The 23,130-nt window shown below is 35.3% G+C and overlaps 1 protein-coding gene across 6 annotated transcripts in view; it reads left to right on the top strand.

The window, feature by feature from the left end:
* Positions 1 to 23,109, top strand: part of dip2ca (disco-interacting protein 2 homolog Ca) — a 130,484-nt gene extending 107,375 nt beyond the window's left edge. For 4 of the 6 annotated variants that reach the window (XM_048174099.1, XM_048174094.1, XM_048174095.1 and 1 more), the window contains 15 exons: positions 1,341 to 1,421; positions 2,335 to 2,458; positions 3,112 to 3,233; positions 3,322 to 3,433; positions 3,514 to 3,623; positions 4,067 to 4,197; positions 7,848 to 8,016; positions 8,949 to 9,119; positions 10,748 to 10,777; positions 15,857 to 15,918; positions 18,403 to 18,460; positions 18,549 to 18,623; positions 18,711 to 18,885; positions 18,967 to 19,090; positions 20,626 to 23,109. In XM_048174099.1, coding sequence (XP_048030056.1) covers positions 1,341 to 1,421; positions 2,335 to 2,458; positions 3,112 to 3,233; positions 3,322 to 3,433; positions 3,514 to 3,623; positions 4,067 to 4,197; positions 7,848 to 8,016; positions 8,949 to 9,119; positions 10,748 to 10,777; positions 15,857 to 15,918; positions 18,403 to 18,460; positions 18,549 to 18,623; positions 18,711 to 18,885; positions 18,967 to 19,090; positions 20,626 to 20,878 — 1,797 coding nt within the window. In that variant the 3' untranslated portion in view covers positions 20,879 to 23,109. The remainder of the gene's footprint in view (positions 1 to 1,340; positions 1,422 to 2,334; positions 2,459 to 3,111; positions 3,234 to 3,321; positions 3,434 to 3,513; positions 3,624 to 4,066; positions 4,198 to 7,847; positions 8,017 to 8,948; positions 9,120 to 10,747; positions 10,778 to 15,856; positions 15,919 to 18,402; positions 18,461 to 18,548; positions 18,624 to 18,710; positions 18,886 to 18,966; positions 19,091 to 20,625) is intronic. The other 2 variants (XM_048174096.1, XM_048174097.1) reach the window with 1 other exon arrangement.
* The last annotated feature ends 21 nt before the right edge of the window (positions 23,110 to 23,130 follow it).

A 23,130-nucleotide genomic window follows, 5' to 3' on the forward strand; every position in this document is an offset into this window, starting at 1 on the left:
AGTCGACTTAAACATGTTGCAGCCTCTTATAAAGTTACCGGCCAACTTATTACACACATTTGGCGCTCGCCGAGCATTCGTTTTGAACCCTGTGTGGCACGCAGTAATTGTCCCGACTGGATTTGTGGTAGAGGAACTGACCCCTGACGGCTTGTCAGACCTCTTCCTCTCAGCCAGATCGTTTCATACCCAACCCCTACAGAGAGCATTCTGGGAAACTGTTAAAACATTATGTCACCAAACCAGAACTTGACAATTTTATGCTTCTAAAACTTTTTTGTTTTGAAAGTAAGGATTTTAAAAGCAGTTTTGTGGAAAACGTAGAGTACTCCATTAGAATAATTATTGCACGCTGGGCTCTGTTTGGGAGGGCTGGATTGGTTGTTTTTTTTGTGCTGTTAGCGTTGAGTTGATGTCTTTGGTTTTGCTGTGCTGTCAGTCAACCACCTCGACACAAATACAATCCATTACGCTGCCCTCTCAGGCTGAAAGATGGCAGCCATTATTCCGTCAGCCTGTCTGCTGTGCACAACACCGTAACCTTAACACACACATACACAGGAGCACAGCTGTCGGCCTCGCACACAAACCACATATGCTCACGCACACTCAAACAAACATGTGCACAGGCTCAAAAATGCACACGCATACACAGTACTGCAACAGTTGTTGGCTGCTGCCTCTTGCATGCCTTCCTCATCCTCTCTCTTTCGCTCATTCCTTCACACCCTTCCAGCCCTGCATGGGTATGCGCTGTCTGACACCAACAAATGTTACCTCCGCCATCTGCGCTGCTCAAGGAAACACAGCCGTCCATGACTCTTTTCCATTTTTACACCTCGAAGCTTGTGTTGTTGTTTTTTTTGTTGCTTCCATCCATTCATGCATATGAAAATCAGGCCCGCTGAATGAATGGAAATAGTTTTATTTCATGCTTTTAAGAGGAGGAATGCGATCCGATGTGAGAATAACAATGGGAGTTGAGGTAACGCACGACTGCATTCACTTCCAACCTTAAGACCAACACCGCTTACTAATGACTTTAACAGGTCTTGCTAATTGCAAAAAAAGCATTCTGTGTTTTAACAGTTACAGTCAAATGTCATGTTTCTTTTATAATATTGCATTTGGCATTGCAGTATTGCATTGAATCAGGTTAATTAGACTTGTTAACACCCACATGTTTATCCTACTATGCGAATATTTTACTAAAAACTATGTATATTAACATTTTCTGATTCAACAATTATCACATTTTGGGAATATCATGTAATCTCCCTTAAATACTTAAATCTCCGATTTTGTAATAATCATCACAGGCTTCCTTTTTCCACCTATAGTTCCTCTTCCTGTCTGAGGTGTTGCAGTGGAGAGCTCAGACCACCCCGGATCACGTGCTCTTCACCCTCCTCAGTTCAAGGGTATGACATGTAATAAGTAAGATATATAGATACTGTACATACGCTACCGTTTATAAGTTTGGGGTAAATAAGATTTTTTTTATGTTTTTGAAAAAAGTCTCTTATGCTCATCCAAGATGCATTTAGTTGATCAAAAATACAGTAAAACACTAATATTGTAAAATATTATTACAATTTAAAAGAGCTGTTTTTTTATTTGTGTATATTTTAAAATGTCGTTTATTCCTGTGATGGCGAAAGCTGAATTTTCAGCATCATTACTCCAGTTTTCAGTGTCACGTGATCCTTCAGAAATCATTGTAATATGCTGATTTGGTGTTCAACAGCATTTATTTTAAAAAGAAAAATATTCTAAGATTATAAATGTCTTTACTGTCACTTTTGATCAGTTGAATGTGTTCTTGCTTTATAAACGTATATAAGTTTAAAAGTATATCTAAAAAAAATTGTGAAAAAAAATCTTTCTGACCCCAAACTTTTGAATGGTAAATATTACTAAATAAATTTAAAATAAATAAATAAATATATATATAATTTAAACATATATTTGATTGTTTATATGAATGTTTTTTCTTGTTTTGTTTATATTTTATTAAAGAGAACCACTTTTTATTAAATACCACTACCATTCTGGTGCTAAACTGATGACTCATGATGTGCATGAGAAAGTGTACAAAGAAATATCTCAGTTTCCCCCCTCTAGGGAGCAGAAATTGGTATCATAAATGATTTTGCCCTGGTTTTCAAGGGATACGTTTTTTTAATATACTAAATCTGTGACCATTTGTCATCGCAGGCTATTTTGAACACCACATGCCCTCCATAGAAGAGTTGTAATGTGATAACTCATCCTGAGCTGAGAACTGTGAGGAAACTGTGTCGTTGACATGTTTGTGTATGTATGTGAACGTAGGGCGCAGTCCTGAGCTCATTGACGTGTCTTCAGTTGCATAAGCGGGCGGAGAAGATAGCAACCATGTTGATGGAGCGAGGCCACCTGCAGGACGGTGATCACGTTGCGCTGGTGTACCCGCCTGGTAGGACACTATGAACTACAAATCTACAACTCTAAATCTGTGATCAGTCCCACTATATTCATATTATAATACTCTAAACCAGGGGTCTCGAATTATCTGGAGGCCGCTAGCATTAGGTTAACAGTTTAGTGCAGTAAATATTATATTCCTTGACATTCTCTGAGATAGGACACCAGAAACATCACAATCTGGCTTTTATATAATGGTCAGAAATTATTTACAGAGGACCTATTATGCTTTTTTACATTTTTAATTTTCTTTAGTGTGTAATGTTGCTGTTTGAACATGAAAAAGGTCTGCAAAGTTACAAAGCACAAGGTCCGCTACAATCACAAAGTGTTTGACCAGTCACAACACACTGATTTAGCTGACCAATCAGAGCACATTGCGCTTTCCTTCATCGAAACAGGAACTAAACAAAGCGTTACTGACAGACTGGGAAGAGAGGTGCTGCAACAATGTAAAATATGTGAAAAAATAATGTGTTATTTGAATGTTCAAGCATGAAAACCTATTCTAGGGCATTCTATTAAGGGCATAATGGGTCCTCCTTAAATATGCTTGATACTCGAGAGGCCATATAGTTTGAGACCTCTTATCTAGGACAAAAAATATATACTACACATAAATGTATACATGTTTATAATTTACAGGTATAGATCTGATTGCTGCCTTTTACGGATGCCTGTATGCCGGCTGTGTACCAATTACAGTTCGACCACCACACCCCCAGAACATCGCCACCACCCTGCCCACTGTGAAAATGATTGTGGAAGTAAGTGTTGACCTGAGATCCTTCCCTATGTAGTATATGATTTGTGAAAAAAGCAAAAACAATCGCTAATATATGAATTTACGTCTAGGTGAGCCGATCAGCATGTGTGATGACCTCACAGATCATATCCAAGCTCCTGAAGTCGAAGGAGGCGTCTGCCGCAGTGGACGTCAGGACGTGGCCTCCTGTTCTGGACACAGGTGAGAGTGGGTCAGAGGTCAGATGGCTTTTTAGAAAATGTAAAGTTGAACATTCATTTAATATCTAAAATGTTCTCAAGACGATCTGCCAAAGAAGAAGCCCCCTCAGCTCTACAAACCCTCCAATCCAGACACGCTGGCTTACTTGGACTTCAGCGTCTCCACTACTGGGATGCTTGCAGGAGTAAAGGTGAGTATTTATTCTCTTGTTTTGTGTGAAATGAGAAACCACTGCTCTTTACTTCCCTATACAAAAAAAAAAAATGGAAAGAAAATGTTTGAAACCCCTCTCAGTTTGCAGATCAGATGTCATGTGCACAAAGGAACTTTTCTATTTTATTGTGTAGAGATGAAAACTAGGTTTTGAACAGACAGCTGCTATTATGTCATAGGAGCCATGAGTGTTTGCGGCGTCCACCCAGTATTGTGTAGTTCTTCTGTCCTTTGACCAAGAACTGATCTATTCAGGCCCCTAGAAATCCTGTATAACCCGACACTTTTATATTTACTAGCATTTCCACTTCAAACATGGCAGCCCTCACAAAATAACTCATACCTTGTCTCATGATGATAAATGCATTTAAGTCAACAAAATATATTTTATAATTATATATTTTGTATACATCTTCTCAGATGTCCCACACAGCCACCAGTGCCTTTTGCCGCTCTATAAAGCTCCAGTGTGAGTTGTATCCCTCTCGTGAGGTGGCCATCTGCCTGGATCCATACTGTGGCCTCGGCTTTGTCCTCTGGTGCCTCTGCAGGTGAGAGTACCACGTTTACACCTGAATTTACAATTTGAAAAATATGTACAACAAGATTTATACTTAAACAAATGATCTTTATGAACTCATTCACATTGTGTCTGCAATGTTATTCATTGTTGATTTTAAAGGAATGGTCAGGTTTCAATACAATTTAAACTCGCAATTGTGAGTTATAAAGTCAGAATTGTGTGATATAAAGTCAGAATTACTTGTTATAAAGTCAGAATTGTGAGAGATAAAGTTGAAATTCTGACCTTTCTCTGAAATTCTGACCTACAATTGGAAGTTTTTATCACACAATTCTGACTTTATATCACACAATTCAGACTTTTTTCTTAGAATTGTGATATAAACTCGCAATTGCATCTTATAAACTCAGAATTGCATGATATAAACTTGCAATTGCATCTTAAAAAGTCAGAATTCTCAGATATAAACTCAAAATTCTGACTTTATATCATGCAATTCTGACTTTATATCTCGCAATTCTGACTTTATATCTCACAATTCTGACTTTATATCTCGCAATTCTGACTTTATATCTCGCAATTCTGACTTTATATCTCACAATTCTGACTTTATATCATGCAATTCTGACTTTATATCTCGCAATTCTGACTTTATTTCATGCAATTCTGACTTTATATCATGCAATTCTGATTTTATATCATTCAATTCTGACTTTATATCTCGCAATTCTGACTTTATATCATGCAATTCTGATTTTTTATCATTCAATTCTGACTTTATATCATGCAATTCTGACTTTATATCTCACAATTCTGACTTTATATCATGCAATTCTGACTTTATATCTCACAATTCTGACTTTATATCATGCAATTCTGACTTTATATCTCGCAATTCTGACTTTATATCTCACAATTCTGACTTTATATCATGCAATTCTGACTTTATATCTCGCAATTCTGACTTTATATCATGCAATTCTGACTTTATATCTCACAATTCTGACTTTATATCATGCAATTCTGACTTTATATCATGCAATTCTGACTTTATATCTCGCAATTCTGACTTTATATCTCACAATTCTGACTTTATATCATGCAATTCTGACTTTATATCTCGCAATTCTGACTTTATATCATGCAATTCTGACTTTATATCATGCAATTCTAATTTTATATCATTCAATTCTGACTTTATATCATGCGATTCTGACTTTATATCTCACAATTCTGACTTTATATCATGCAATTCTGACTTTATATCTCACAATTCTGACTTTATATCATGCAATTCTGACTTTATATCTCGCAATTCTGACTTTATATCTCACAATTCTGACTTTATATCATGCAATTCTGACTTTATATCTCGCAATTCTGACTTTATATCATGCAATTCTGACTTTATATCATGCAATTCTAATTTTATATCATTCAATTCTGACTTTATATCATGCGATTCTGACTTTATATCTCACAATTCTGACTTTATATCATGCAATTCTGACTTTATATCTCACAATTCTGACTTTATATCATGCAATTCTGACTTTATATCTCGCAATTCTGACTTTATATCACGCAATTCTGATTTTATATCATTCAATTCTGACTTTATATCATGCAATTCTGACTTTATATCTCACAATTCTGACTTTATATCATGCAATTCTGACTTTATATCTCACAATTCTGACTTTATATCATGCAATTCTGACTTTATATCACGCAATTCTGATTTTATATCATTCAATTCTGACTTTATATCATGCGATTCTGACTTTATATCTCGCAATTCTGACTTTATATCTCACAATTCTGACTTTATATCATGCAATTCTGACTTTATATCTCGCAATTCTGACTTTATATCATGCAATTCTGACTTTATATCATGCAATTCTGACTTTATATCATGCAATTCTGATTTTATATCTCGCAATTCTGACTTTATATCTCACAATTCTGACTTTATATCATGCAATTCTGACTTTATATCTCGCAATTCTGACTTTATATCATGCAATTCTGACTTTATATCATGCAATTCTGATTTTATATCATTCAATTCTGACTTCATATCATGCAATTCTGATTTTATATCTCACAATTCTGACTTTATATCTCACAATTCTGACTTTATATCATGCGATTCTGACTTTATATCTCACAATTCTGACTTTATATCATGCAATTCTGACTTTATATCTCACAATTCTGACTTTATATCACGCAATTCTGATTTTATATCATTCAATTCTGACTTTATATCATGCAATTCTGACTTTATATCTCACAATTCTGACTTTATATCATGCAATTCTGACTATATCTCGCAATTCTTACTTTATATCACGCAATTCTGACTTTATAACTCGCAATTCTGAATTTATATCAAGCAATTCTGACTTTATAACTCGCAATTCTGAATTTATATCAAGCAATTCTGACTTCATATCACGCAATTCTGACTTTATATCTCGCAATTCTGACTTTATAACTCGCAATTCTGAATTTATAACTCGCAATTCTGACTTTATATCTCGCAATTCTGACTTTATATCTCGCAATTCTGACTTTGTATCTCGCAATTCTGACTTTGTATCTCGCAATTATGACTTTATATCTCGCAATTATGACTTTATATCACGCAATTCTGACTTTTTTTCTCGCAATTATGAATTTATATCACGCAATTCTGACTTTTTTTCTCGCAATTCTGAGAAAAAAACATCAGTCTTTTTTCTCTCACAATTGGTCATTATATCTCGCAATTCTGACTTTAAATCTCACAATTCTGACTTTAAATCTCACAATTCTGACTTTAAATCTCACAATTCCGACTTTATATCTCGCAATTCTGACTTTATATCACATTTCTGACTTTATAACTCACAATTCTGACTTTAAATCTCAATTCTGACTTTATAACTCACAATTCTGACTTTATAACTCACAATTCTGACTTTATATCTCACAATTCTGACTTTAAATCTCACAATTCTGACTTGAAATCTCACAATTCTGACTTGAAATCTCACAATTCTGATTTTATATCACCCAATTCTGACTTTATATCACACAATTCTGATTATATATCAGCCAGGATTAGTGTTCAGAGTTTGCCGAGAGGATTTCACTGTGCCTTTAGTTTGCGCTCTGAGTTGCATCCTGATATTGTAGAGATATAAACTCGCAATTGCGAGAAAAAAGGTCGGAATTGTGAGATAAAGAGTCGCAAGTACCTTTTTTATTTCATGGTGGAATCAAGCTTCCATATTTAACAAAAGCTCCACATTTTTGCTTCACAATTCAGAACAGTTCTTTTGATTATTTGGATAACTAACAATTCAATCATCCATGTACAGCTCAGCATCAGAGTATTTTTAACACTGCAGGCTGATGAGCCACACAAGTATTGAACCAGTTTCTTAGTAGACCGCTGCCTTGAAAAATCTTGGTTTTGTGCTGCGTTCACTTGAGTGTGTGTGTTTTTATGCTGTGCTGTGTCTTCTCTAGTGTAAAGTGTGTACTCAGCTCCTGTCTCGCTTGACTGATGTGTTGTTTTCCCGATGTGTCTTATTTGTCAGGGTGGGCAGGTTCCTCTGCTCTTGTGTTGTGTTGTTCTGTGGTGGTAATGTTGCATTCTCCTCTGTCTTTTCCTACTGGGTGAAGTGTGTATTCAGGGCATCAGTCCATCTTGATTCCCCCGTCCGAGCTGGAGGTGAACCCCGCTCTGTGGCTGCTGGCTGTCAGTCAGTTCCGGGTCAGAGACACATTCTGTTCATACTCCGTCATGGAGCTTTGCACCAAGGGGTTGGGCCTACAGACAGAATCCCTCAAGGTACCCGAATCTCTCTAAAGTGTCAATCATTAGCCTCCTTTCCTTCTTGAGGAAGCTCTAAATCTTTTTTCCATTAGATTTCATGTTATATTTTCAACAGTGACAGAAGGTGATTGTTGGTGGTCTTGTGTGTGTGAGTGTTCTGTGTTCAGGAGGTGTGACTGTGTATAATTAACGTCTGTTCTGAGTTAGTGAAGGAAAGGCCGCCCGTGCCTCCTGGCGAGCCTGTCTTGTAAAATCTTGTTTTATTTACTCTGATTTAGTCATTGAGATTGCCATAGTTACTAACTGCAGTCTGGAGCAGAGTACAGTTTATTAACATCACAACAATCAATGAGGAGGAAAAATGAGCCCCGACCGAAAGACATTTTTTGGTATAATGAGGTAGAACTGGGAAAATGTTTTCTCTTAAAATGTAGCCATTAGGGTATGTTTATTATATTATATTATATTATATTATATTATATTATATTATATTATATTATATTATATTATATTATATTATATTATATTATATTATATTATATTATATTATATTATATTATATTATATTATATTATGTTATATTATATTATTGGTTGATTATAGTTATAAATATTAATATGAATAGATGAACATTTTGTGTTGAATTAATTTGATAATAACATCCTTGACATCAGCTGATAAGAAATAATTATTTAAAATTAAAATATTTTAAAATAAAATGTTTGAAATATACAACAATAGGTACGATCAATGTTACATTATTTCCCTCTGAATATTTTGTTTGACTAGGAAATGTCACAGAAGTTAAATGTGGTGCAAATACTGTTTCATGTTGCTTTGAAGTGTTTTTTTTTTTTTTTTTTTTTTTTTTAAATGATGATAAATGTTCTGGTTCTTGTACACTTGACAAAATTTAAAGTTCTGTATCTCTCTGTCCCATCCTTCAGTCCCGTGGACTTGACCTGTCTCGCGTGAGGACGTGTGTGGTGGTCGCTGAGGAGAGGCCCAGGATAGCCCTCACCCAGTCCTTCTCCAAACTCTTCAAAGACTTGGGCCTGCACCCGCGAGCTGTCAGCACTTCCTTTGGATGTAGAGTGAACCTGGCCATCTGCCTGCAGGTTAGTTGCGTTTGACTGCGTGCGTGCCAGCGATTAATCTGGTGCTGACCAGAAAACACAAGGCAGAGATTGGGCCGTAATCCCAATCCCAGCGTTGTTTTAGCAAGCCGACTGCAGCCGGGATTAGTGTTCAGAGTTTGCAGAGAGGATTTCACTGTGCCTTTAGTTTGCACTCTGAGTTGCATCCTGATGTTGTAGAGGTAAAATCAGGTCAACACTTAGTAAGTCAACAAATAGTACTAGTCAACTGATACAGGGATTTCCAATGCTGCTGTGAGTAGAGTGGCCAATTGACTGGGATATTATACGGCTCTTTAGAATACTTGATTCTGATTAGTCAGTTACAGCATTCTTTGGTCAAATATTGATCAAATGTTGCAAAATATTTCTGTTTTAAATAAATGCTATTCTTTTGGACTTTCTATTCATGAAGTAAGTCTGAAAAAATCTATTACTGTTTCCACAAAAAATATTTAGCAATGATAAAAGAAATGTTTCTTGAGCAGCAGATCAACATATTAGAATGATTTCTGAAGGATCACGTGACACTAAAGACTGGAGTAATGATGCTTGAAAATTCAGCTTGCCATCACAAGAATAAATTACATTACATTAAAATATAAGAAAACAGTTATTTTAAATTGTAGCTATATTTCACAGTGTTACTGTTTTTACTGTATTTTTGATCAAATAAATGCAGCCTTGATGAGCATAAGAGATTTCTCACAAAAAACATTAAAAAATATCATGCAAAATATAATAAAATAAATGATAATCAGCATTTCATGCATTATTTATTTGGTAAGTATCTGTCCATTAATGTACTGTCAGACAGCCACAAAAATAAACCTTCTTATGGTAAGACTCCGCTGTAAACTCTGGAGTTTATTTAGCAATAAGAGCAGTTTTAAATTGCTTTCAAGAAAAAAAAAAATGTTGGATATTTTTTGTTACCAGGCAAAAAGCACCACAACACTTTATCATACTACAGATGTTTCCATGGCTACATACTAGTAGAGAGATGAATTATTTTACATTTAAGAGCATAATGACCATTAAATCATAAGATACTCTAAACAACCCCACAGTTTCTTTATCATCTGGGTTGTGGGAGGGGCAGAAATGAGACTTTGAGAAGACTTGAGTTCAACTGAAGTCAAAATGAACCACCAAATCTTCCCATATTATTATATAATATATATAATTATATAATATTATATAATCTATTATAATAATATCACAGCCTTAGTGACATCAGCTGATAAGAAACAACTAAAATTAAATATAATTATATTTATACATTACTTAATCATATTAAATTGTTGATTATATTATAAAATATAAGAAGTAATATATAAATAATAAATTTCAACAATTTTTTTCTGTCAGCAAATGTCAATAAGTGCGTGTAGGTGAGCTAAAATAATAAACAACCAATAATATCTCCTTTTATTATCTGTATTATTTTGACACTGCATGTTGTTTTTCCTTCTTTTGCCCCACATTGTTCTTATATCCTCCTTTTATATTGCATTTATTCCTTTCTTTGTCACATCCACAAATCTTCACCCTGTATTCCTCTTTCCTCACTCTCTCCCTGTCTCTCATCTGCTCACTGGCTGTTGTAGCCCCACAGGCTCGGGAAGCTTGCAGATCAGGTAGGGAAGTCCGAACGCTCCCCGCTCGATCTGGCATTGGGTGTGGAATGGGGTCCGACTAAGCTTTTTTTACCCCTCGGCTGCTGGGCTCTTGATCCTTGCAGTGTGTGGCTTTTGCTAATGTAGTGGAAGCAAACGGCTGGATCCATCTGAATCAGTGTGACTAATTTATCAGACTAATGGCTGACCTAAAGGGCTGCTTAGTTTTGAACAGGAAAGACACCCTCAGAGCGGTGAGATCCAACCCTCCTCCAGTGAGATTGCCGCTCACCTGGACTTACACCGGGGTCAAGAGTTGCGTGTTATTGTGCAGCTGCAGTCATTAGTAGTGTTCCCGTAGCGTAGAGCTCTATAATCACAGCCATTAGGTGGAATCGTGCCTCCCCTCCCTTGTCCGCCACATTGTTTTACCGTGACATCACAAACACAAGGGGCTTTGTTCGGAACATGAGTGCCTACACATGAAATATCACAGACTCCGGCACTGTGTGAGTCAGTGATCTGAAATGCGTCTCCAAGGACCGTGTCTTGTCGACAAAGCCAGTTGTTGTTCTTCAGACACAGGGAGACCTCTGCTGGCCCCGTTATGTTTGTGAACTGAAATTGCAGATATTTTCTCATTTAGATTGAGTTGGGGCATCTGAGTGCCTCATAACGAACAGTCATTGCAAGTTCAGTAATGATCAGTCATGAAAAATAATTGCATTCATTTGATCAAAATGATGAGTGTTCATTTGTCGCTTGCACTCAAAGGCAGCAGTTGTTTGTGTTTTGTCTGTTCATTTCTCATTTGTATTGTTCCATAAAGGCCATTTCACATGACTCACGTCGACAGTCCCCAAATGCATCAAAAAGGAGCGACGCATTATGCACAGTTTAAATGCTGTAAAGTGATGCTCTCAGACAGTCAGTTCACTGCTGACTAGGGGTGTAACAATATATCGTGTCTCATTATATCGCAAAACGAAAATGCAACAATATGTATCTTGGATACTGACAATATGTATTCTGTGTAGTTCACCCAAAATGAAAATTACTGTTTCGAGTTTTAGTGTCAGTACTACATTAAACTACTATATATAATGTTGAATATAATGTATACTAATGCAATGAGGGAATATTTACCAATTGTCTTATGTTACCAGTAAATATTTGTGTTTTGTATTTTCACTCTGTAAAAAAAATCCCAGTAAAATTTACGGTAAAAAAACGGCAGCTGTGGTTGCCAGAACTATACCGTAAAAAATACAGTAGCAACGTAAAAAAAAAGTCTGTTAAATTTACGGTAAAATAACGTATTTCATTTACTGATATAATGTTAATTTACCAAGCTAATGAAGTACTAATATCTGTTTTGTACCTTTATAATACACTGACAGTCACCAAACACAGTGGTGATAAGAGTCACATGATGAACCAAAGTTCATCACAAGCTGAGAAAGACAACACTAACATGTAGAAGGTGCACACAGTGTCATTCACACACACACTAAACACCATCATGGTAACATGCATGAAATTTTAAAAATACAATAAACATTAATTTAACAACATTAGATGTAACATAAAACCCTAATGTACATAACTGATTAGAAAAAAATGAGAAAAACTAAGAAGAAACAGAGTTATTTCAACGAAAATATATCAAATGTGAAGTGTCACGTAGGGAATTGTGGGAATGTCAATTTACGGTTTTTCACTGTAAATTTTTACAATGAATTGTTATTTTTCAATTCCAAAAACTGTGAATTTAACGGTATTTTACCGTAATGTATGTACCGTTAGATCTATTACAGTTATTCACCTTATATAGTACGGAAACTTTCTGTAAACCAATTGACAGTTTTTCACCGCAGCATTTTTACAGTCTTTTACTGTTAAAATCATGTACATTTTTTACCGTGCAGTTTCAAAATCATGAATATTTTTACTCTGGTGTCACCATTGTTCTGTGCGTTGGGTTATTATTTCCACCTTCACAGTTAATTTTTTTGTTAACCTTTTACCTTATGTCTTGGAGAATCGCAATAATATTGTATCGTGAGTTCAGTATCGTGATATGTATCGAATCGTGACGAGGGTATCGTTACACCCCTACTGCTGACCTTGCAAAATGCTGCCAATGACATAATGAAAATCTGAACAAGAATAAAGAGAGAATGATCCTGTACATCAAGCTGTACGATATATTGTCAAAAGCATATTATGACATTCAGAAATCGGATTGTGACAAAAAAAAAAAAAATCAGGCTTGTAACCGGTTTTGTTTGCTGTAGGGATGAACCAATATTAAAATTTGCTTGTGTGATCAATACTATTTTGTGTAAAAGAATTAAAACACTAAAAACTAAAATCAATCCTAGTAAATGCTACAAGTGAATTTAGACATAATATGTACTGTATAATATATTGATATTTATTTAAATTACAAGTGAGTATTAGATTATGCAATCTAAAGGTAATCTAAATGTAAAAAATAAGAGAAATGTCAGACAAAAGTCAGCAAGGTGTTTTTGAAGTCAATTATTGTGCCTTTAGCCCCAACAATGGGGCGCTTTTTACCCCAAATATCATGCTTTTACATATTCTTTGGTTATTAAAAAATTTACAAAACTGAAAATTATTAGCAAGATCTTTGTCTCTAAATATATTTGGTCATTTTGTCAATTCTGATTTACTACATAAATCTAAAAAAATTTTAAGCTGCAGTCCGTAAGTTTTTCTTCGTTGTCGCCATCATGTTTGAAACCTGCAATTGCAGTTATGTGTGGAATCATCATCTTATGTGGGTTGTGCATCGGCACGGCTCCTCAGCGCGGATGAATCTAGTCACCACATCAGTGTGGATACTGTACTTCAGAATCACAGATTCTTTGTCTTGGAAGTATGTCCAAAATAACAATTTTCACCAGAAAAGGAACAAGTAAATAACATGTCTAGCGATCGCGTAGATTAAAGGTGCCCTCAAATGAAAAATTGAATTTACCTCGGCATAGTTGAATAACAAGAGTTCAGTACATGGAAAAGACATACATTAAGTAAACCCCATTGCTTCCTCTTTCTTATGTAAATCTCATTTGTTTAAAAGACTTCCGGAAAACACACGGATCTCAACATAACACCGACTGTTACGTAACAGTCGGGATCATTAATATGTACGCCCCCAATATTTGCATATATGCCAGCCCATGTTCGAGCATTAGACAAGGAAAGGCTGTATTAACGTCTGGATCTGTGCACAGACAAGGTAAGCAAGCAAGAACAACAGCGAAAAATGGCAGACGGAGCAATAATAACTGACATGATCCATGATAACATGATATTTTTAGTGATATTTGTAAATTGTCTTTCTAAATGTTTCGTTAGCATGTTGCTAATGTACTGTTAAATGAGGTTAAAGTTACCATCGTTTCTTACTGTATTCACGGAGAAAAGAGCCGTCGCTATTTTCATTTTTAAACACTTGCAGTCTGTATAATTCATAAACACAACTTCATTCTTTATAAATCTCTCCAACAGTGTAGCATTAGCCGTTAGCCACAGAGCATAGCCTCAAACTCATAGAGAATCAAATGTAAACATCAAAATAAATAATTTACTCACATGATTCGATGTATGCACACAGCATGCATGACGAACATCTTGTAAAGATCCATTTGAGGGTTATATTAGCTGTGTGAACTTTGTAAATGCGCTGAAATAGTGTCGAGAGCTCGTCTGGCAGGGAGCACGTGATTTAAAGGGGCGGCGCGCTGAAAAAATCAGTGTATAGTTAATGATGCCCCAAAATAGGCAGTTAAAAATATTAATTAAAAAAAATCTATGGGGTATTTTGAGCTGAAACTTCACAGACACATTCAGGAGACACCTTAGACTTATATTACATCTTGTGAAAAAGCATTCTTGGGCACCTTTAATAAGTTTAATTGGTAAGTTTAATTATTCCAGCTGCTGTGAGAAAAGGTTATAAATGATCCGCCACCTGCAGCATCCTCATATGTGATGTAGCCTACTAGCCGGGACTCCTTCTTTATGTAAAACAACGTTATGTAATAACATAAAGACGAACGGCAGCAATCTTGAATTTCCAGCGGAAACCTACCAGTACCACTCAAATTAGAACACATTATTACAAGCTTAATGTTGTGAATACCTCTAAGGTAAGGAGATAATTTTGACTACTGGCTGGTTATGTACTTGCTCAAAAATTGATTTTGGATCATTTTTAACCAAAAACAGTTATAGACTGCAGCTTTAAAATGTTATCAAATTTCTCAGTGTATAATGAACACAATTAATCATAATGAAAGTGCTGCGATGAGTTTTTGTGCCAACTAGTTTTTTTAAGAAAATCAAATCAAATCAGGATACCTTTTTGCTCTGGTATCCTTGTTGTACCCTATAACAAAGGCAAAAAGCCCCAATTTTGGCCATCTGCGACACTATCTGCAGCACTTTTCTTGTGTAGGTCAAAGCATCGCATTACGCTTGCTTTGCGAGGTGCATTGAAGCTCTGATGGGAGTCTGAAGGAGCTTAAAGGCAGACCTTAGTTTATAAAGCAGCTGGTAAATGCTCTCCTGTTCACCCACTGGAAAAAGTTCTGCAATGCCGGGGCGCTTTCACCGCAAGCAGACATTCAGATCTTTAAAGGTTCCGTCAGCTTTTATCTACGCCTGTCTTTTTCTCCACTTCACAAACACCCACACGTTTGTCATCCCGGCTTCATAAACGATTCCTATTTTTTGCTCTGCTCTCTAAAACGCCTCCGTTCACAGCATCATTTATAACCATGTGCCTTTCTGGGTGATTGTTTAAATTTTGGGTTGTTTCTTCCTCAGTTTGCTGCTTGTCTCGCCCTTTTTTTTCCCCAAACCCCTCATCTTTTTCACCATTTTCAGTCTGTGATCTCTAGGCTCTGCTACTAACTAGTTAACAGCTGAAGTGGGTTAACTCTGAGGAAATTGACCAGTAGAACCCTTCCCCTAGAAAAATCACTCATAGCTAGTTTTCTGTACAGTATATTGTAAACTGTATTAGTGTGTGATTCCTGGTTAACAGCTTCATGGTGTGCATTTCAGGGGACATCGGGACCAGACCCGACTACTGTGTATGTGGACATGAGAGCTCTACGACATGACAGGTGAGACATTTAATGAAAGTGGAGAAATGACTCAAGTGAGCTGATTTATGGTCAGACAATATGGGTTTAATATTGGCCAATGCTGCTGGTGATATTTAGAGAGTAAAGTGAATTATGTCTGATAAAATGCTGGAATAATGATATCATTTATCATATAATAACAAATTAGCTGTACTTTTTTCTTTATACTGAGGTGTTAAATAATGACACAGTTTTTTTATTTTTCACTCTTTGTTATATTGCAGCCATTTGCTAAAATCATTTAAGTTCATTTTTTTTCCCTCATTAATGTACACACAGCACCCCATATTGACAGAAAAACACAGAATTGTTGATATTTTTGCAGATTTATTAAAAAAGAAAAACTGAAATATCACATGGTCCTAAGTATTTAGTATTTAGTATTTAGTAGAAGCACCCTTTTGATCTAAGACAGCCATGAGTCTTTTTGGGAAAGATGCAACAAGTTGTTTCAGCTGCAGCTGAAAAACACCCCCACAGCATGATGCTGCCACCACCATGCTTCACTGTTGGGACTGTATTGGACAGGTGGTGAGCAGTGCCTGGTTTTCTCCACACATATCGCTTAGAATTAAGGCCAAAAAGTTCTATCTTGATCTCATCAGACCAGAGAATCTTATTTCTCACCATCTTGGCAAACTCCATGCAGGCTTTCATGTGTCTTGCACTGAGGAGAGGCTTCCGTCGGGCCACTCTGCCATGAAGCCCTGACTGGTGGCGGGCTGCAGTGATGGTTGACTTTCTACAACTTTCTCCCATCTCCCGGCTACATCTCTGGAGCTCAGCCACAGTGATCTTTGGGTTCTTCTTTACCTTTTCCCCCGATAGCTCAGTTTGGCCGGACGGCCAGCTCTAGGAAGGGTTCTGGTCGTCCCAAACGTCTTCCATTTAAGGATTATGGAGGCCACTGTGCTCTTAGGAACCTTAAGTGCAGCAGAAATTTTTTTGTAACCTTGGCCAGATCTGTGCCTTGCCACAATTCTGTCTCTGAGCTCTTCAGGCAGTTCCTTTGACCTCATGATTCTCATTTGCTCTGACATGCACTGTGAGCTGTAAGGTCTTATATAGACAGGTGTGTGGCTTTCCTAATCAAGTCCAATCAGTACAATCAAACACAGCTGGACTCAAATGAAGGTGTAGAACCATCTCAAGGATGATCAGAAGAAATGGACAGCACTTGAGTTAAATATATGAGTGTCACAGCAAAGGGTCTGAATACTTAGGACCATGTGATATTTCAGTTTTTCTTTTTTAATAAATCTGCAAAAATGTCAACAATTCTGTGTTTTTCTGTCAATATGGGGTGCTGTGTGTACATTAATGAGGAAAAAACTTAAATGATTTTAGCAAATGGCTGCAATATAACAAAGAGTGAAAAATTTAAGGGGGTCTGAATACTTTCCGTACCCACTGTATATAAAACTTTATTACTTTGACAGTGCATCTTTTTTTTAACCCACACCTTAATTAATGTTAGTTGAATAACCCTTATAAAAACCTTATAAAAATCTTTATTTTATTTTATTTCTTACTATTAAAAAAGCCTGTCAATAGAATAAAAAAAACACAAATAATGTCATGATTTCTGAAATTAAAATAATAAAATTATTACTGAATGAAATTCAGTAAATGTTTAAAATGTATTGTTAGACATATTTTTAATTAATATCTAAACTACATTAATTTAATGGATATCAACTAAGACCTTTTTTGTGAAATCTTTTAAATTTTGTAAATATAATAAGAAATTCTCATTATAATAATAAATAAAATAAATAATAATTAATAATTAAATTTTTTCGGAGCCCCACACATGACATGAGGACAAACATATATGATTTGTGGTCACGAATTAAGAATTAATTCCCACAAATTAAGAATTTGTTCCTTCGTTTTAGTAAATCATGGCCAATGAACTAATTCATTCCCTCATTTTGATTCACTTAAAATGAGGGAACAAATTAGTAAAACGTGCTGATGCATTAGTAAGTATATACATATTTATATACATATTTTTCCCCCAATGTCATGTGTGGTGCTCTGTAAGTTTCCTACAGACAGCATTTAATTTTTTTTTTTTTTTTGATTTTGGTCATGCTGCCCACTCGTAACACAAGGGGGTGCTAATACTAATGATAATCAGCCAATCTGGTGTGGGTTTTTGGTCGATAAGCTCAAAATGGCCAAGTATGGAACAAGTAATCTTCATGGCTGATATTGATCATTTTCCAAAAGTTTGTTATGCAATTGCTGTATTTGTTTGGTACAGTATGCATATGCATTTTTCTTTAGAATTGTATTACTTTTGCTCACTCTGAATTCTAAAATATCATTTTGTGTTTATTTACTCGTGAGTGTCAGGTTCTGTTCTTGAAAGTGACATTAGTCATGTCTACGCTTGTGTTTATGATCTGGTAATTGATAGTTTGCCAGGAAAGCAACAGTGTGCTTGTTTTTGCCCAGAGTGCGGCTGGTCGAGCGAGGCTCCCCACACAGTCTCCCCCTCATGGAGTCTGGAAAGGTACCTGCAAACACTTTCTCTTTGAGTGCATATGGCTGGATATTTCTCAATTATTACATTACTGAATCTCATTTTCATCCTCCACCAGATTTTACCTGGAGTTCGAATCATCATCGCCAATCCCGAAACCAAGGGCCCGCTGGGAGACTCCCATCTAGGGGAGGTAAGTTCATATTGCAGGATTAAAGGTAAAGACAAAATCATCTGTGGCTGTTTACGACTGTGTTCCTGGTCTGTTTTGTGTCACTAGATCTGGGTTCACTGTGCCCATAACGGCAGCGGTTACTTCACGGTGTATGGAGACGAGGCCCTGCAGTCCGATCACTTCAACTCGCGCTTGAGCTTCGGAGATACGCAGACGGTGTGGGCACGTACCGGCTATCTGGGCTTCCTCCGCAGGACCGAACTTACAGATGCAAGTGGAGGTAATTATGCACCTTTGTTTATTGAATTTTTGGCTTTAATTTGAAGTCTAAGAATGACGCTAACATCCTCTGTGTTTCCAGAGCGGCATGACGCTCTGTATGTAGTGGGCGCTCTGGATGAAGCCATGGAGCTGAGAGGAATGAGGTATCACCCCATCGACATAGAGACCTCGGTGATACGCACCCACAAGAGCATCATGGAATGGTACGACCTTCTCACTTCCAGTCCAAGTACCTTTATTTATTTATTTATTTTTTAGGGATGCACTGATAAATACATTACGGCCATTTTATTTATTTAGACATTCAAATGTATACTATTTATACTATTATGTAATAAATAGGATACATAAATACTAAATAAATGAAAAATAAAACACTTAACTAAATCAGTCAAATGTATTTATTTTGATATTAAAATGTATATTATTTTATCTAAATAAATGAAATATATGTATAGTATTTTATCTAAATAGATGAAAAATAAAACATTTAAAACTAAAATATGTTACATTTATTTTGATATTAAAATGTATACTATTTTATCTAAATAAATGAAAAAATAAAACACTTGAAACTAAATCAGTCACATTTATTTATTTTGATATTAAAATGTATATTATTTTATGTAAATGAATACAATATATGTATACTATTTTAACATTTAAAACTAAATCAAATTTATTTGTTTTGATATTAAAATGTATATTATCTAAATAAATGAAATATTTGTATACTATTTTATCTAAATAAATGAAAAATAAAACACTTAAAACTAAATCAGTCAAATTTATTTATTTTGATATTAAAATGTATATTATTTTATGTAAATGAATACAATATATGTATACTATTTTAACACTTAAAACTAAATCAAATTTATTTATTTTGATATTAAAATGTATATTATTTTATCTAAATAAATAAAAAATAAAACAACTAAAATCTGTCAAATTTATTTTGATATTAAAATGTATACTAATTTATCTAAATAAATGAAAAACAAAACACTTAAAACGAAATCAGTCAAATTTATTTATTTATTTTGATAGTAAAATATATACTATTTTATCTAAATAAATGAAAAATAAAACAACTAAAATCTGTCAAATTGTTTTATTGATTTATTTATTCTGATATTAAAATGTATAGTATTTTTTTCTAAATTAAGGAAAAAAGAAAACACTTAAAACTAAAATCAAATTAATTGATGTATTTATTTTGATATAAATGTATACTATTTATACTGTTTTGTCTAAATAAAACTAAAAATTAGTCATTTTACAAGTTGAATTTGGATGTCACAATATCACAATATTATAATTTACAAATATGGAAAATGAGTTAATTTTTAGATTTGTAAAGATTACATTTAAATGTGTGTGTCTGTGTGTGTGTGTGTGTGTGTGTGTGTGTGTGTGTATATATATATATATATATATATATATATATATATATATATATATATATATTTTTTTTTTTTTTTTTTTTTTTTTTTTTTTTACTTTTTGTTCTATTCATAAGGCATTTTCGCAGTTGATTTTCATTATTGATTTCTTGATCTAAAATCTCAATTGTCAGTTGTATTTTAAACATCACATATGTTCTGATTAGTTAAGATATATGTTGTCACCTCAAATCACCAATTATCACTGAAAAACTTCCTGTTGTTTTGTTGTTAGCGTGAACGGCCCATTAGAAAGGACGTGTTTTAAATGAACTGATCTGTGTTCGTTTCAGTGCGGTGTTTCCCTGGACCAACCTGTTGGTTGTGGTCGTGGAGCTGGAAGGTTCGGAACAGGAAGCTTTGGACCTGGTTCCTTTAGTGACCAACGCGGTCCTGGAGGAGCACTACCTGATCGTGGGCGTGGTGGTCGTGGTGGACATCGGCGTCATTCCCATCAACTCTCGCGGAGAGAAACAGAGGATGCACCTGCGAGACGGCTTTCTGGCCGACCAGCTGGACCCCATCTATGTGGCGTATAACATGTAGCATGAGTGTATGTTTGCGTGCGTGTGTTTTGCCGACTGCACATGACCGGTCGGGCGATCTTCAGCGAATGAACACTTACTGGGAGAAACTTTAAGAAGTGTTGACAAAGCCAAACAAGAAACTCCGATTGGCGGAAGAAGAATCGCCTCTGCTTCTGCTTGTGTGCGTGTCGCTTTTTCACGTGAGGTGTCGCGACATCATTCATTTTTATTCCGCCCTACACGAGCGAAGGGTATTTTAAAATATCTGCATACTGTGGCGAAATGTGCATTTTAAGTTTCCCGATGATTTGGAGTAACTTGTTGAAAGTACACGTGATATCAGACACTTTGGACACCATTTCTGTTTGTTCATTTAAAAAAAAAAAAAAAAAAAAAAAAAAAAGGTACAACAACAACTTAGTTGCATTTGTACGTACGTTGCAGCCGTCCTTCAGCAATTTGCCGGTTTAGTTTTTCAACCTTTGTAAATGTTCTCGAGCAGCAGGAAGCAAAAAAGAAGAAAAAACATCCCCTGCTTTTTCGATTCCTCCATGTTTAATATCATTGTACAAAACTGAAGGTGAACACAAAGTCGGTTGATATTGTGTAATTATGTACAGATAATAGTTCTTATTTATTTTGCTCTTTTTAGAATTGGTGAGCGAAGACATTTGGAAATGTTTTCCTCATTAAATAATATTGCTGATATAAAACATTGTATCATCTTGAGTGAGTAGCATCACATCAAGTCTATGTAAAAATATAAATATACATACAAATATATATAAAAAAAGAAATATATATATAAAATAAGATCTACGAATCACCAATGAAACATTTCTAATGCAGTACTTCCCACTTGCATGGTGTCTGTTGTAGAGAGAATCAACTGACCGATCGAACGTTACCCACACGTTTATTAATAATAATACTAATAATACCAACTCGTAGGAATTTCAAGACGATGTCAAATGTGCGGAACAAACGCTTCGTTTTTTCTAATTGAAACTAAATCGCTACGCCCTTACTGAGAGAAAAGGAACCCTAAAAATGTGCCTGGAAGTTTGTTTACATTTGCTTTAAGACTCAAATCTGCACCGCAATTTGTTACGTTGCGTTTTTATTTGCTTGGATTGACTTTTTAACTTGTTTTGTATCATTTTCTGTGGGATTTCATCATTATTTATTGACACAGGCTTTTTACACAAGTGCGTTTTTGTTGTTTACCGCTCAAACATCACAGTGTTTTCATTTATAATGCATCCGACTGTAACAGATTTTGGTATTTCCATGAAACATTTACGTTAATGACACGCACACACACAGTTTACTTTCAACCCCGATCGGCTCACGTGAAATGGATTAAGCTCTTGTTTTTAATCGGCTTATGTGGGAAATACATGCTAAATAAATGCCGGCATATTGTTGGCGCTTGCAATATGGGCAAAGCATGAAACATGACCGACTGGCTATAATAATGCAAACAAAAAGTGAAGAGACAAAGAGAACCGTGCCATTATTCTCCATTGTACCAGCTGCATTAGAAGAGACGTGTTTTCTGAACTGCTTTTCATAGCGCTGGGAATCCGTTAAATCGTCATGACAAAACTGAGTATTCAGGATTTTATTCTTTTCTTTGCCACATCCTGCCTCACCGATTGATAACACAGCAGGCGTCAGGCGATAATCGTGGAGATCTACTGCAATCAGATATCAGCACCCTCTGGCCTCATTGAGGTCGTAGTTTTAAGGCGACGTTTTATTTTATTTTTTTTGGAATCGGTGTCATAGACGTCAATACTGTGTATGGGAACTGAGTTTACACTTATTCAGAGAGTGATGATGCAATGTTCACTTTTTTTTTTTTTTTTTTTTGTCTGTTTGTTTGTTTTTAAAAATGAAGGAAAGAAGTCTTAACCTGTTCGGATGCTTTAGTGTTGCCATTCCCATACAAGCAGAAATGTTTCCCCATTTTAAAAAGAAAGAAATGTGCACATAACTTTCAACCTGTGAAGTTATTTCCCTTTTTTGTTGGAAATCTGGACTTATGTGAGAGAGTCTGCATGGTGTATGTAAATATTGTTGGTTAGAGAGAAAAAAAGACAAAAAACAATTTATTTTGTATGGTGCAGGTGTGTTTGAAATTCTGTTTTGTACACATAATTAAAAGTATTAAATTACACTTTTATAGAAGCCTGCTTTGGCCTACGTTCACAAAATATGGTGCAATAAAGTGCTTTGATTGGTAAATTTGTCTTTTTAAATTTGAGA

The sequence above is a fragment of the Megalobrama amblycephala genome, linkage group LG22, assembly GCF_018812025.1.
Source record: "Megalobrama amblycephala isolate DHTTF-2021 linkage group LG22, ASM1881202v1, whole genome shotgun sequence".
NCBI classification, from domain to species: Eukaryota; Metazoa; Chordata; class Actinopteri; order Cypriniformes; family Xenocyprididae; genus Megalobrama; species Megalobrama amblycephala.